This window comes from Carlito syrichta, unplaced genomic scaffold (genome assembly GCF_000164805.1).
Source record: "Carlito syrichta isolate Samal-C Ts95f unplaced genomic scaffold, Tarsius_syrichta-2.0.1 Scaffold313344, whole genome shotgun sequence".
NCBI classification, from domain to species: domain Eukaryota; kingdom Metazoa; phylum Chordata; class Mammalia; order Primates; family Tarsiidae; genus Carlito; species Carlito syrichta.
The window spans coordinates 977,352-992,765 of NW_007257440.1; the positions used below are offsets into that span (position 1 = coordinate 977,352).

General features: G+C 40.5%; 1 protein-coding gene across 1 annotated transcript in view; it reads right to left on the bottom strand.

The window, feature by feature from the left end:
- The window catches only part of MEIOB (meiosis specific with OB domains), a 33,395-nt gene extending 23,918 nt beyond the window's left edge, over positions 1 to 9,477 (bottom strand). The window contains 6 exon segments of the mRNA XM_008070320.2: positions 217 to 412; positions 2,639 to 2,711; positions 5,220 to 5,328; positions 5,330 to 5,352; positions 7,774 to 7,831; positions 9,409 to 9,477. Coding sequence (XP_008068511.1) covers positions 217 to 412; positions 2,639 to 2,711; positions 5,220 to 5,328; positions 5,330 to 5,352; positions 7,774 to 7,831; positions 9,409 to 9,477 — 528 coding nt within the window.
- Positions 9,478 to 15,414: the final 5,937 nt, after the last annotated feature.

Consider the following 15,414-nt stretch of genomic DNA (forward strand, 5'->3'; position numbering starts at 1 on the left):
TAACATTCAAATACAATTTTATTTTGTTACTCATTCACAACAAAATATTATTTTCCCTTTAATGAGACATGTTACTGTTTTCTTAATTCAGTTTACTGCCAAGATACAGAAGTAAAATTACCCCAGCTGATCATGACCCCTACATCCCAAACACAAATTAAGTGACAGAGACTCTCCTGCTGAATTGGACTTGGCTCTGCTGGGGACTTAACTTACCGATCTCACAGCTGCAAGCACATTAATAATCCTCCCATTAAGACTGTGTCCATTTGCAACTATGTCTCCCAATGAATAATAATCACGGGACTCTTTAACGGGTAAATGGATCAAAGACAGTAACTTGGTGTCCACTTCATAACAGGAGCAAACTTTTACTGTTGAGTGATTTTCACTGAGCAATAGTTTACAACTGCTAAATTGCAAAAACACACAAAAAAATTAGTATCAAATGACTTTTTAATAGAAAAATACTTCTATCTTCACAGTTAAGTGACTTTTTTTGGTTAAAATTTAGACTACACTAGGAAATTTATACTTTTTACTCTTAGAAAAACAGTGGCAATATATTTTGCTTTAAATGTACTTTCATTAAGAAAATATATATATTTTTGAAAGTAGGTTTTAATAAGAAGACAGAAAAACTCCCACAGTGGGAGGGAACCTGAAAGAGGTTGCCCAAGAAAATATTTTGAAGATCAATTTGTGCATGAGTTTCAAGACCTTGCCCAAGACTTCTCTATAAAATAGAAAGGCACTCTAAAACTTTAGTGAGTTATACAAGCCCAAGAACTTCTTACTTCTCTCTTATGATCCTGGCTGCTTTGCCAAGTGCCATGGGTCAAGGACTCTTTTACTCACCTCTGCAGCGCCGCATGTGGAATAGATGCCAAATATCCACACAGTGCGCCTGAACCGAGGTGCTCTTCCTCCTGCCCTGCTCCTTCCCAGTCTCCCTGATGCAGCCTCCCCAGCAGCCCTCTAATCCACTCTCCTCTGCCTCTTTTCTGCTACTGTCTGTTATCTACCTCATCACTTCTCTCCCAAATTATTGTCTTGCTTTCCTAAATTTCATTCCCCCGCAATCTGTCCTCCACAGGCCGTCAAATTGATCTTCCTAAATTACAAATATAAAAATATTATTCCCTAGCTCAAAGACCTTCTGTGGCTACCTGTTACCAAGGAATTAACTTGGTATGACAGCAAAACTGAAGTGTTTGCTTTTCCCTCAAGTTTCTCCTTCTGCAAGTCCCCTGAACTGTCTTCTATTTCAGCCAAATAAGACTATTCGGCTACGAAATTTACATTTTTGGATGAAAAACAGTTGAACATCAGCAGCTTTATATGGCTCAACCTAATATTAACTATTGTGGAAAAGGTCAGGAAGTTTCATGTTTGCTCTCTCTGCCAAGAATGTTCCTTCGTTCTTCCCTCCCTCCATTCATGCCATAAAAATTTACTGAGAATCTGTTATGTATTAGACCCTACACTAGGCACAAGGGGATACAGCAGTGAAGAAGACCGACAAGACCTTTGATCTCAAGAAGCTCACCTTTGTGAGGAGACACCAGAACAATTAATCAAATAGTCTCAGACAGTGACTTGGGTTAGATGATAACAGCAAAGGGTAAAGTTCCAGTGACTGACTTAGGGCTACTACAAACAGTAGATAGGGAAGGTGGAAGGAGATGACATTTAAGCTGAGAATCAATGACCAGAAGAAGTCAATATTCGAACAGACTGGAGAGGAATGTTCTATGCAGAGGGAATAAAATATACAAAAGATCCTAGTTCATGTTGGTCAATGGAAGTAAGTTCACTGTGGCTGCAGAAAATAAGATTTGCGAGTCTGGTATAAGACAAGGTCAGAAAAGTGGGTGGAAGGGGTCACAACGGATGCAGCTATGCATGCAGTAGACTGCTGTGCCCACCTAGAACCTTTCACAGGCGGGTCCAGAAGCACAGCTACACCCTCCTTGCAAGAACTGCCAGACATGCATTTGAGGTGATGCCCTGCCCCACTCTGGGGCCGGCGGGTGGGGTGGGGGGCGGGGGGTGGATGGACTACAGGCAATGACTAATACAGGGTACAAAAGCCCAGTCCCCTCCCCTCAAGGTACTGCTCTAAGGGCCACTCCTGCTTCAGAGTGCCCTCCTGGGTTTCAGCTGAGGCTCCAGGTGAGCCCACTTCTTTGCTTAGCCTCTACCCCAACCTATCCTTGCAGGTTTCTCCTGAGAGCTCTGTCTCAACAAATAACCTGCACAAGAACCCTCCTCTCAAGTTCTGCTTCCAGGAAACCTGACCTAAGGTGGTAAAGAACGTGAGTAGAGTGATACCATGACATGAAAAAAGACATATAATTTCCAATATTTATCTTTTCTTCTAATTGTTCAGTTTTAATGTGACTGGAGTCAAATTTTTATAAATCTAAGAATGAGAATCAAAGTACCAAAAACAAAGCTATATTTTCATGTGACTCTGTATCAAGGTAAATTATCTGATAAACAAAAATAAACATTGTGAGAATTAAAATCCTAATTTTCAAATTGAAGCAGGGCAGCTTTAGTAAACTCTCTGCTAATCTGATACAGAATTATTAGTAATGATCATTCTAGCACAAAGATTGTTGATCCTACTTACCTAGGAGTTGCAGGGCTGAACTTTTCTTCTCTTTCTATTTCCTTTTTTTGGATCAGGGGATTTTCAATAATCACTAAAACAGAGAGAAAAATATAATGATATTATAAAATAATAGCAAGATAAATAAAAAACAAATATAGTAGTTCCAGCTGCTTGGAAGGCTGAGATGGAAGGATCGCCTAAGCCCAGCAGGTCAAGGCTGCGGTGACGGTGAGCGTGCTACTGCACTCCAGCCTGGGCAACAAAGAGTGAAACTCCAATTCAAAAAAACAAAAAAAAAGTGTACATAACAATATGTAACCACATGACTTCTCATTTCTGAGCTGGCATCATGCATCCTTCACAGTCACCTTCTCATGTCACTGTAAGAAATGGAATCCTGGGATCCTGAATGGAATCCAAATCAGTTTGACCCCAGATAACATTTCTTGTGCTTTGTGTTTAAATCCCCAAATGTGACCCACATTGATATTACTTTATTGACTTAGTTACAGTCAACATTTGATTTGGTGACAACATGCTTTTCAACAAAGCCAACACTTTAACTGACCTCCACCCACTTCACACTTACCCTTGGAAACAATAGTAGAGAGGTGAAAAGACCAATGCAAAATCTGGGTCACTAATTTGGGTTCTGCCACTTATCAGCTCTGTGAACTCACCATTTTAGGGCTTCTGTTTCTTCATAGCCAACGTTAAGCCTTTCAGTGCTCTGTTTTGGTCATTCTTTATACAACCATCCCAAGATTATCCCTATCTTACATATAAGCAAATTGAAACTCACAGAGGTTAAGTAACTTTCCTGAGGTTATATATCTAGAACGTTGTGGAGCTAAAATTAGAACTGTTCTTATTCAAAAATCTATAATCTTTTCACTCTAACACACTAACATCCTATTTATATTTATAATCATTATTGATTTTAGGCTTTTAAAATCACTTATTCATCCTCATAACCATCAACATATATTTTGATATTGAAATATATCTTTATCTTTTTAAATAACTAATGTTCTAGAATTCATTAGGGATGATGTTTGTAGCTTGTACTGAGCCCTATGAAGTTTGCAGTTTTTTGCCTTCATAGTCCATGTGTTCAATGACCTTATTATTCAATTAGCAAATTATATATAATCCTGAAAGTGAGTAATACAAGGTAATATATGATTAGGTGCTAAATAATTGGTATGAGAATGGGTTACTCGATACCACAGCATCAGAGGAGTGGTTTAGCCACCTGCTTTACTCCTTGCTTTCTTCCATAAAGGAGAGCTAGTATACATGCTTTCTTGTTTTTTGTAAGAGGCTAGAGCTGCCATCTATTAAGTGACTAAGTTCTACACTTTATCCTAGGTATACCATCTCATTTAACACTCACAAGCACCTACTGAGGTATTATTTCATAGCTGAGGCCCAATAAAATTAAGAAAACTTCTCAAAGCCATCATGTAAATAAATGCTGGAGCTGGAATTTGAATCCAAACCTAAATACTTGGTTTGAGTCAGAGTATCACTCCATTGCCCAGGCTTGGAGTGCAGTGGCACACTCACAGCCACCCCAGCGTTGACCTGCTGGGCTCCGGTGATCCTTCCGCCTCAGCCTTCCAAGTAGCCAGAACTACAGGCGTGCACTACCACACCCAGCTAATTTTTTTATTTATTGTAGAGACGAGGTCTCTCCAAGTTGCCTGGGCTGATCTCAAACCCGCGGGCTCAGGCAATCCACCCGTCTCAGCCTCCCAAAGTGCTGGGATTACAAGCTGAGCCACCAAGCCCGGACTAAATCTAAATACTTTCAAAGTCCTTGCTTTTCTACTATACTATGTGTACTGTCAGAGGGACACTGGAGTGAGTAGAAGAAGCAAAAAATTTGGTATTTCAACTAAAAGTAAAGTTCCTTAAAATCTCATTAAAAATTCAAATATCAACTTCTATCAAAATCTATTCAATGGATCTATTATATGTTTATAGAAAGATAACTGATTATAACAATAATAGGGGTAGATGTAAACTGAAAAATGTAATAAACCAAAGATCGTAAAATTATCTAGTAAAAGTATAACTATCATGTTTGAGTTTTTTTTTGTTGTTTTTTTTGTTTTGTTTTGTTTTTTGAGCTGGAGTCTCACTCTGTCGCCCAGACTGGAGTGCAGTGGCCGCTCCCGGCCACCGCAGCCTCGACCCGCTGGGCTCCGGCGATCCTTCCATCTCAGCCTTCCAAGTAGCCGGAATTACAGGCATGCGCTACCACGCCCGGCTGATTTTTTGATTTATTGTAGAGATGAGGTCTCGCCTACCCAAGCGCTGCTCAGACCCGCGGGCTCACGCAATACTCTCACCTCAGCCTCCCAAAGGCACGGGATTACAGGCTGAGCCACCGAGCCCGGCTTAACTATCATGTTTGTATACATCAAGTAACATGCTGAATGCCTTGCATTACACTCTTAGCAGTTGACTTTTTTCTGATAATGTTCTTGAGAATTATGAACTGTACCTTAATTCGTTTTGACTCCCTCAGTACAGTTACCATAAACACACCATAGGGATAACAGAAACAGTTTAAGCATCAGTGCTAACTTACCACACTCACCAACCCTAAAGCTGTCAGAAAGCGACTTGATGTAATCTTCATCGCCCCAAGATGTTACATTTATAAAATGGGTTGGTGAATCTCGAATGGTAAAGCTGAAAAGTGTACCTTTCTGATCCAATATCTAAGGGAAAACCAATGCTTTTATTTTTCAAATGAAGTTTCAAATTTCAGCTTTGAAGAAATGATTTGTTCAATCAAATGACTGGTTGATGATTATGATGATAAAAATACTCAAACACATGGTACAAAATGTTATTTCAAATACACGTTCTATAATAAGTTGTGCTTTTATGTATTTCAAAGTGAAATGGTAACAAGCTACCAACGTAGACAGTTCACCTTAGTGCTGGCCCCTTTGCTTCCTTTCCCCTTTTATCTGTGTATTTGGATGACAGGTAGCCCTGAATTGTCCAGATGTTAGCTTAGCTTCTCTATTTATCTCTTATTGCTATTGTTTTAAACAAAGTCATAATTGATTCAAATAGCTTATTTCAAAACAAATTATGTGCCATTAAATGAATACCACTAGCCAGGCTCGGTGGCTCAGCCTGTAATCCCATGCCTTTGGGAGGCTGAGGTGAGTGGATTGCCTGAGCCCGCAGGTTCGAGACCCGCCTAGGCAGCAAGACCTCATCTCTACAATAAAACAAAAATTCAGCTGGGCATGGTAGCGCACGCCTGTAAATCCGGCTACTCGGAAGGCTGAGGTGGAAGGATCACCGGAGCCCAGCAGGTCGAGGCTGCGGTGGGCGGGAGCGGCCACTGCACTCCAGTCTGGGCAACAGAGTGAGACTCCAACTCAAAATAAAAACAACAACAAAAAAATGAATACCACTAGGGGTCAGCAAGTACATTTTTTTCAAAATGGACATTTCCTTACTGTCTTTGCTAATTAAAAAGTACTGCCTAACACACATGTGCAAATTTGATATATCCTGAACTGTTATTAGTGTCTATCTTTGGGGAGAGGACTAGATGGGAAGAGTGGGAATTTGAAAGTGGAATTTCACTCTTCAACTATACTGATCCTTGCCACTGCTGGAATTTTTAATAAAAACAGTATAATATAGGTGCAATGTTTTTAAAATTCAATAAGCATACCTTCACCAAAAAAAGAATACTACAGATGTCACCATAAAAAGAAGTCAAACAATACAGAAGTTGTTTCTCCTGTCTTCACAATCTGATAGTTTTAAAACTATATTTCACTGTTATAATTTTAGCAAATATTTTAATGATAATTTTTTCTAATTCATGTATTTTCAGTTATGCCTTCCAGAGTTTAGTAAACAGAAAGAAACATATACTTCTTCAAACTATCCAAGTGGTAATTTTGATCTAATTAGTTATGAATTCACACAAATGAGTATGGGTACCATATGACATCTTTGTTATTTACCTCAAGAATAAAAATGAAATACTAGCATGAAGCAAAATAAAAAATAAAGTTACCTATTACTATACCATGAGTCAAAGTAAGACAATCACAGTGATTCAGGTGACTCTAGCAAAATTACTATCTCCTACCAAAACTATTGGCTGGCTGGCTAGAGTACTGATTCACTTAAGCTGTATAGAAACATTTATACTATAACCTTTAATAAAAAGATTTTAAACTAATAGTGGTGAAATGCTAGTTTTGGAACTCTATATTTTATCTTTTATGTCGACTACAAAAGTTTAAAGGTGAGTTTGAGTTGATTTTAAAAATCTAAATTTAGTTTTTGGTCATGTTTCCATAGTCCTAAAACTCTTGCACGGTTAGGCAATTCAATTAAGAACCACTACAGCTAAACTCAACTGTTTTTCCATACATGAAAGATTCATGTTTTTCACTGAACTGTCTGATTATTTGGGCAAATATACAGATATTGCCATCACATTTTTCTTTCCCTCGATCACAACACCTCCCTGCTCAAAAGCCTTCATCAGATCATTTTCTCTTATTCGAAGTTTGTGTGTGTATTTGTCACCTCTTAGACTGGAAGTGATCATTAACATGGAATTCTTACTATGGGCCATGCATGATGCTTACCCTTACACATATGAACTCTTTAATTCTCACATCAGCTTTATTTATCCCCATTTCATAGATGCATGTAGGAGAGATCTAGGATCACTCAGTGACTAGTGAGCCTAGTCCGTCTAGCTCCAAGGCCCCTCTCACAGACACTGTACTACCTGAAAGTGATATGAGACACGATTTCTTTTTTATCTTTTACACTCCACAGGGTCTTACACAGTGGAGGTACTAAATAAACATGTGTTGGGACAAGTTAATGAGCTGACCAATTTAACTAGCTATTTTGGCATTGTATACCCCAAACCTTTAAAATTGTGTTTGAGAAACATCAAATAAAAACATTAAAAATGATTTCAATGTCCTCACACATATGGCCTTGAATTAACTACAATAAAGACCATGTCCATTGCTCTTAAGGGGTTAAATAGACATGGAAAATTTAATCACTTAAATACACTTTGTTGTAGTCATAAGCCACAGTTGATGAAAAATAAAGCAAACAGTTAAATAGAACTCAGCTTTTTCTGTCTGGAAAGCCTTTGACATCTGTTTTCCCAATAACTATACCGATTATTTTCTGAAAAACAAAAAAGTTATAGAAGACCAATATTAAATACAGATGTACACGGCAAATTTAATTTCATGGACTTGTTATATTGTACTGGCTCTAACAAACATTTTTTACTAGGAACCATTTAAATGTATTCATTCCAGACAAACATCTAAAAGAACTTCATACATGTTCAATTCCACAAGGAATAGTACCAAGTAATCACACAGTTAACTGCTATTACAAATATAATCGTTTAATACTTAGTATGTTTCTACTTTATTTTCAATCACTAGATAGAGCACAGTAACTGCCCTATGCGATTAATCCTTACTGAATTTATCCAAAGCACATGTATAATGCAATGTAATTGGCCATGGCCTTCAAAGCTTTCCTTTATATAGGGTTTTCTAACAGTCCACATAAAATTGCTTAGCTTCTTAATCCAAAAATGCTAGATAGTAATATAAATTAGACTGTAACAAAACATATATTTCTGCTTAATAAATCTAAATCCTAAAGTCCTAAAGACCTTAGAGATATTAGCATCTTCTTCAAATGATTAATGCTCTCTTTACTGACTACTAAACAAAAATTAAATATTAATAACATGCTTTAAGAAATAAATATAACTATCTTTTTCTGCAAGGAAAAACCTAAACTTGTATTGCTAATTCATCAATTGGCTTCAACCTTGCAATAATTTAAAGTTAAGCTATTACATTTTAGCTGAGCTACTAGCTACTATTATTGCATGTAGACACATTGCTATTATTTCTTGAACTCATTATACATGTAGACCTCACTAAATTTTGGGTTGGAAAAACACAACTAATGGAAATGTCGAGTAAAACTTTGTCTCTGAAGAAGGGATTATCAAACAGTTTACTTGTAAGAAAAAAATGTTACAACAATAATTATTTTTAACATTAATAAACTTGAATTGCAAATTATTAATATTACATGTAAATTTATCCCATCATAAGAAATCTGATTTGCAAAAGCCAAATGTAAATGTCAGACTGCTCAGGGCAGGGAAGGTAAAGGAATATGGTAGTTACTTTACAATAAGTTCTTCACCTGATAAGATGATTCCACCCAGATTTATTTTAAATAGGTAACAGTCTTAGTATATTCAAAATCATTTAATTCCCCCACAACATCTCCCAACAAGTCAATTTTCACATAATCATTTCAGAAACACACATATTATATACCTTATGCCATAAAAGCAGCATAATGACAAGTATTTAGACTATAACTTGGAGAATTACTACTGCTAAACAAAAACAGTTTAATTTTACAATGCTAAATTTGAGCATTTAATGTTTTGCTCTATTAAATATTTGAAAATAAAAATATTTTGAACATTCACTAGTCATATCTATAATCATATCTCCTACTCTATAGACAAAAAGGTTAATTTTCATTTAACTAGTATAAATACAAAGTTTAGGTGTACTTAATATCTAACAATTATACCAATGCAATGAGTGTCTATATACTGGTCAACTATACAAGCATGTGTCAAACAATGTTGATATAATGTTACCACATAAGGTTTTATTGGAGAACAATCAAATCACCATATCATTGAAACCTACCAGATTAGCCATATTTGGATACAGGTCCGAAAGTGCAGTGAAGGTCCTTGATGCAAAGGAGTTTGCCATTTTTTAATCTGTATTTTAAAAAATATAATTTAGATGTATAAATTGAATAACTGAAATAAACCATGAAAAATTCTAAGATTTTAAAAAATTAACATAGTGAGATTTGTCTCTACAGAAAAAAAAAAATTAGCCAGGCATGGTGGCACACCCTTGTCCTGGCTATTGGGGAGGCTGAGGTGGAAAGATTGCTTGTGCCCAGGAGTTTGAGGTTGCAGTGAGCTGTGATCATACCACTGCACTCCAGCCTGGATGATCCTGTCTCTAAAAAATATTTATTCATTGATTTATTAGCATCAACCTTACCTTTAAAAAAAATACAGCAGAATCTAATGTAAACACCACATATTCTATATTTGGTTACACTGTGGGGGGAAAGGTAGCAATTTTAAACACACCTCTAGATGGTAAGTTCCAGGAGGGCAGAGATGGCATCTTACATACTTTTATGTGTGTCCTGCAATACTACCTTGCACTAGAAAACAATCAATAAATATCAAGTGAATGAAATGGTGACTTGTTCTTCAATAGCACCACTATAAAAGGTTTTATTGCAGTAAAAACTGTACACCACCCACAGGTTCAAGACAAGCCTGGGAAACTTGGTGAGACCTCATCTCTACAATAAATCAAAATATTAGCCAGGCAAGTGGCACACACCTGTAGTTGTGGCTACTTGGAAGGGTGAAGTGGAAGGATCACCTGAACCCAGGAGGTCAACACTGGGGCAGCTATGAGTATGCCACCGAACTCCAGCCTGGGTAACAGAGTGAGACTCCAACTCAAAAAAAAAAAGAAAATGGTACTCCACATTAAACTAATAAATTGACTTGACTTCACTTTTAACTCTATGAGTGCCTTCACCACAAGATTCAATTCAAGGAGTTTCAGGAAGTCAATGGAGTTAGTCAAATATAATTTTGGCTGGGCTCAGTAGCTCAGCCTATAATCCTGCGCTTCAGGAGGCTGAGGTGAGTGGATTGCCTGAGCCCGCGGGTTTGAGACCTGCCTGGGCAACTTGGTGAGACCTCATCTCTACAATAAATCAAAAAATCAGCTGGGCATGGTAGCGCACGCCTGTAGTTCCAGCTGCTTGGGAGGCTGAGGCAGAAGGATCACCAGAGCTCAGCAGGTAGAGGCTGCGGTGACCGGAAGCGGCCACTGCACTCCAGTCTGGGCGACAGAGTGAGACTCCAACTCAAAAAAAAAACCAAATATAATTTTGAATCCCAGTTCCACTAGTTTGTAGTTACATGCTTTGACATTACTAAACTTTAATTTCCTCATCCTTAAAATGTGGATAATATCAACTTTGCAGTGAAAATTAGAAACTACATATACAAGCTAGGTGCAGTGGCTCACACCTGTAATCCTAGCACTTAGGAAGGCCAAGGTGAGAGGTTTGCTTGAGACCAGGAGTTTGAGACCAGCCTGGACAACATAGCAAGACACTGTCTCTATTTAAAAAATTTTAAAAATTAGCTGGACATGGTGACACATGCCTGTAGCCCCAGCTACTCGGGAGGCTGAAGCAGAAGGAGGAGAAGCCCAGGAGGTTGAGGCTGTGGTGAGCCATGATCGTGCCACTACACTCCAGCCTGGGTGACAGAGTGAGACTGACTAAAAAATAACAATAATAATAATGTGTACAAGATCCTGGGTGTTCATAGGCTCACGGTAAATAATAGCATTGCTTTATAATATTATCCAATGTAGTCATTTTAGCATTCAAGGCCATTCAGTGCCAGAAGAAACAATTTGAAATTAAGCAGAGTCATTGTCTCACTCATTCTTTGGCCTGTTCTGATCTGCCTTACAGTTGGAACGGCAATCTCTGAAATACCTACCAAACTGTGACAGATTCATTCATCCATCCTGCCAATCAATAAATATTTACTGACAGCCTATCAAGTGCCAGATATTTTTTAGGTTGGAGAGGATGAATTATGCAGTAGTTGGATTTTGTGTAAAAACACAATCCACCTACATATTAAGTGAATTTTCCAAATTTTTACCCCTTAGTATCTGTGGTCAGTTTGATGTACATGGTATCCTGTCATCTCTCAGAAGTCCCTTCCATGTCTGCTATCACTCAAAGTACATAGTAATAGACTTTAGCGTCTTTCCATAAAAAGTATGACTTGCTTCTCTGCCCAGCCATTTTGACAAATACAAAATTAACATGAACTACGGAGCTCAACATGGGAATTCAGAGATTTATCTCTGAATTCAGAGAGTCATGTTGATAATTCAGAGATGTATCAACAATTACTCTCCCTTTCACTTTACAAATATGCTTTATTTTATTTATTTATTTATTTGAGTTGGAGTCTCACTCTGTCACCCAGACTGGAGTGTAGTGGCCACTCCCGGCCACTGCAGTCTCGACCTGCTGGACTCCGGTGATCCTTCCACCTCAGCCTTCCAAGTAGCTGGAACTACAGGCATGCACTACCACGCCCAGCTAATTTTTCATTTATTGTAGAGATGAGGTCTCACCAAGTTTCCTAGGCGGGTTTTGAACCCTTGAGCTCAGGCAATCCACTCACCTCAGCCTTCCAAAGTGCTGGGATTATAGGCTGAGCCACCAAGCCCAGCCACAAATATGTTTTAAATGTCTTCTTTTCGGTCAGGCACAGTGTAATCCCAGCAATTTGGGAGACAGAGGCGAGAGAATTGCCTGTGCCCAGGGGCTCAAGACCAGTCTGGGGAATTTGACGAGACCTCTTCTCCACAATAAATCAAAAAATTAGCCAGGCATGGTGGTACGTGCCTGTTGTTCCAGGCTGAGGAGGAAGGACCATCTGAGCCCAGCAGGTCTAGGCTACAGTGGCTGTGAGTGTGCTACTGTACTACAACAGAGTGAGACTCCAACTCAAAAAAAAAAAGTCTCCTTTTCTCCATCTCCAGTGTCATCTCCCCAGCCCGTCTCAGTCATTCCTCACCTAAAGTACTGTGATAACCTGGTGTGGACCTAGTTTACACATTCAACACATGTGGATTGAATGTCTGATATGTGTCAGGCCCTCAATCAAGATAAGAGGTAGAACTGGGAGCTGGTTGCCAGAATTCTTCCCTGTACCTACCCAGGAGCCTCAGAGAGGAGCAATAAAAATAGAGGACCAGATGTGGGACCAGCCTCAAGGCCACTGATCCAGATCCTGGGCAAGGGTGGAAGAAAAGAGCCAGTGTAAAGTCCCAGTGGCGATAATGTCACAGGTACCTGCCATAAGGCTGGCCCTACACTACAGACCATAGGTACACCGTAACCACCTCTGACAGCTCCCCAACCCAGGCCTCCCAGATTCCCTTCATGGAACTCTCAGTCCTCCTCCCACTTTTGAAGGGAATCGTACTGTCTGGCAAAAAGCCCAGCCTGACCTGGCCAGTTTCCCCAAGGCCCTTTCTGGTCCTTATTTAAGATTCCTAAAGGCATGTCTGGGCCCAAGCCCCTCGTGCTCCCCCTTGCTGGCACTTTCCTCCCAAGAAGAAAGCTGCATCACTTGGCTCTTTCTTCTGCTGGGGCTCTGGCACAAAAGAAGGGGACTCTGTGGACTCAGATGAGGAAGACACACTGCTGGCTGCTCGTTCTGAGGTGTCTGGCCCACAGGTCAGCTAAGGGAGATATCAGATCTTTCAGGCAAACCCCACTACCTTTCTGACTTTGAGGCCAGCCATGGTCTCAAATTCTAAGCATGCAGAATGAGTCAGTTTGAGACCTGGGCCTTGGATGGAGGAACTGTGAGCAGAGGGCTGGGGAGGGCATCCAAGGTAACCTTTGCTGACTTTATAGTACTGCCCAGAGCCAAGTACAGGTGTGTGTGTTGTGTCTGCGTGTGGGCTGCCTGTCCTCTTCAGTGTAATCATTATCCACCAAGGCTTGAGGTCCGCGTGGTAGCTGCTGTGCTGGTGCCCTGGAGCAACTACACTTTCCCAGCAGAAAGTCACATTCCCATCCACTCTGTTCTGACACTTCCTCACCTTTACTTACCAGGCTCCAGAGTCTTTGGCAAGCCTGACAAGTCTCCCTCCTCATTCTCTCTTGAATCTGATGCAGCTCCCATGTCCCTGACCTCTTCACCACTCTCTGCCTGCACTCTTACCCCTCCATCATCTCTTTGCCACATTACAGAACCATCTTCTAAAACTTCTATCAAGTCATGCCACTTCCTTGCTTAAAACCCTTGCCACTGCACCCTAACTCAGACCCAGGCCCCTTGCCACAGCCTGCAAGGTCGCTGATCTGGCCTCTGTCACCTCCCACTCACATCTCACCTCTCCAGTCCTGGCTGTGCTCATTTCCTCGGCCTGGGCCTGGGACCTTCAGGGACACAATTCCCCTGTCCAAGGGCATCCCCAGGCTACCCTCTGGTCTCCCTGGACAGCCTCCCCTGCACTCCAAGCATCCCTGTCTCGAAATTCTCCTCTCAGCACTTCTAATTCCCGCATTAGAAGGTAGACCCTAAGGACAAAGCCATGCCTGTCTCACTGCATCCCACGGTGACTAGGTAGTTCAGCGCCAAACACACAGCAGCTGCTGAGTGAATATTTGTTGACTAAGTTAATGAATTAGTCCTAAAAGCAATCTAATTTGTAACTTGAAGATAATATTGCTACAATTAACTTTTTAGATAAGTAGAATTTTAGTCAGCTAATTTACATTGATATCAGGCTTTTAAGTTATAGAAACAAGTGTGGTTTACACCTTTCTGGTCTAGATAAATGAAACTTCCAGAAAGCTCAGTGATGGGTTTTTTTTTTTAGGGGGGGGGTCAGAGTCTCACTCTGTTGCCCAGGCTGGAATGCAGTGGCAGCACACAGCCACCGCAGCCTCGATCTGCTGGGCTCAGGTGATCCCTCCGCCTCAGCCTTAAGTAGCTGGAACTACAGGTGCGCGCTATCACAATCAGCTTATTTTTTTATTTATTGTAGAGACAAGGTCTTACCACGTTGCCCAGTCTGGTCTCAAACCCCCGAGCTCATGCAATCCTCTCGCCTCAGCCTCCCAAAGTGCTGGGATTACAGGCTTAAGCCACCATGCCGGGCCAGTGATGAGATTCCTGACTTTCTATTTTATTCTACAGACTGGTGCTGGGCTAGGCTACTGCAAGGAAGTCTTCTTCTTCATGTGGCCATTTCTGTATAGGGAAATCTGTCCAACCTCCCATCACAAGTCACAGACTCTATGACAAACACTGACAAAACTGGTCATTTTTTCTCACAGAGAGGAACAATTTCTTTTCTTTTTTCTTTCTTTTTTTTTGAGTCAGTGGCCCAGGCTGGAGAGCAATGGCACGATCATGGCTCACTGCAGCCTCTACTACCCGGGCTCAAGTGATCCTCCCACTTCGGCACAAAGTGCTGGGATTACAGGCGTGAGCCACCACACATGGCCGGAAGGGAACAATTTCATTCAACCTTTTTACTTCTGCTGCTTCAACAGGACCTTGGCAAGTGTTGCATTAGGAAAGTTCAGCTGACTTCCCAACACTGTGGGGTGTCTGTCCGAAAACAGACCCAGCCGGCAGTCACACTGGAGAATCATGCAGCCTGGAGAATGCATGGCAGTAACCTTTCCAGGTCGTTTCAAGTCTTCCAACACCCCTTTAAAAAAAAAAAAAGGCACGGCTTGCCCACAAATCCCACTGCCAGAAGTTCATCATTCCATGCCCTCCTCACATTCTGCACCTTATAACTGACAAGTCCAGGGCCTGGAAAATTCTAAGAATCTAAAACTTCAGTTTAGTCTAAAGTTCTTGGTGAAACGCGACTCTCTCGGTCTGTCCCTTCCGTGTTTTAACATGGATTCTGACGATTCCAACCGCGGACGTTCTGGAAAAGGCACAACTATGGAGACAGTGGAGAGATGGGGGACGGACGGACAGACAGACAGACAGACAGACAGACACACACACACACACACACACACACACACACACA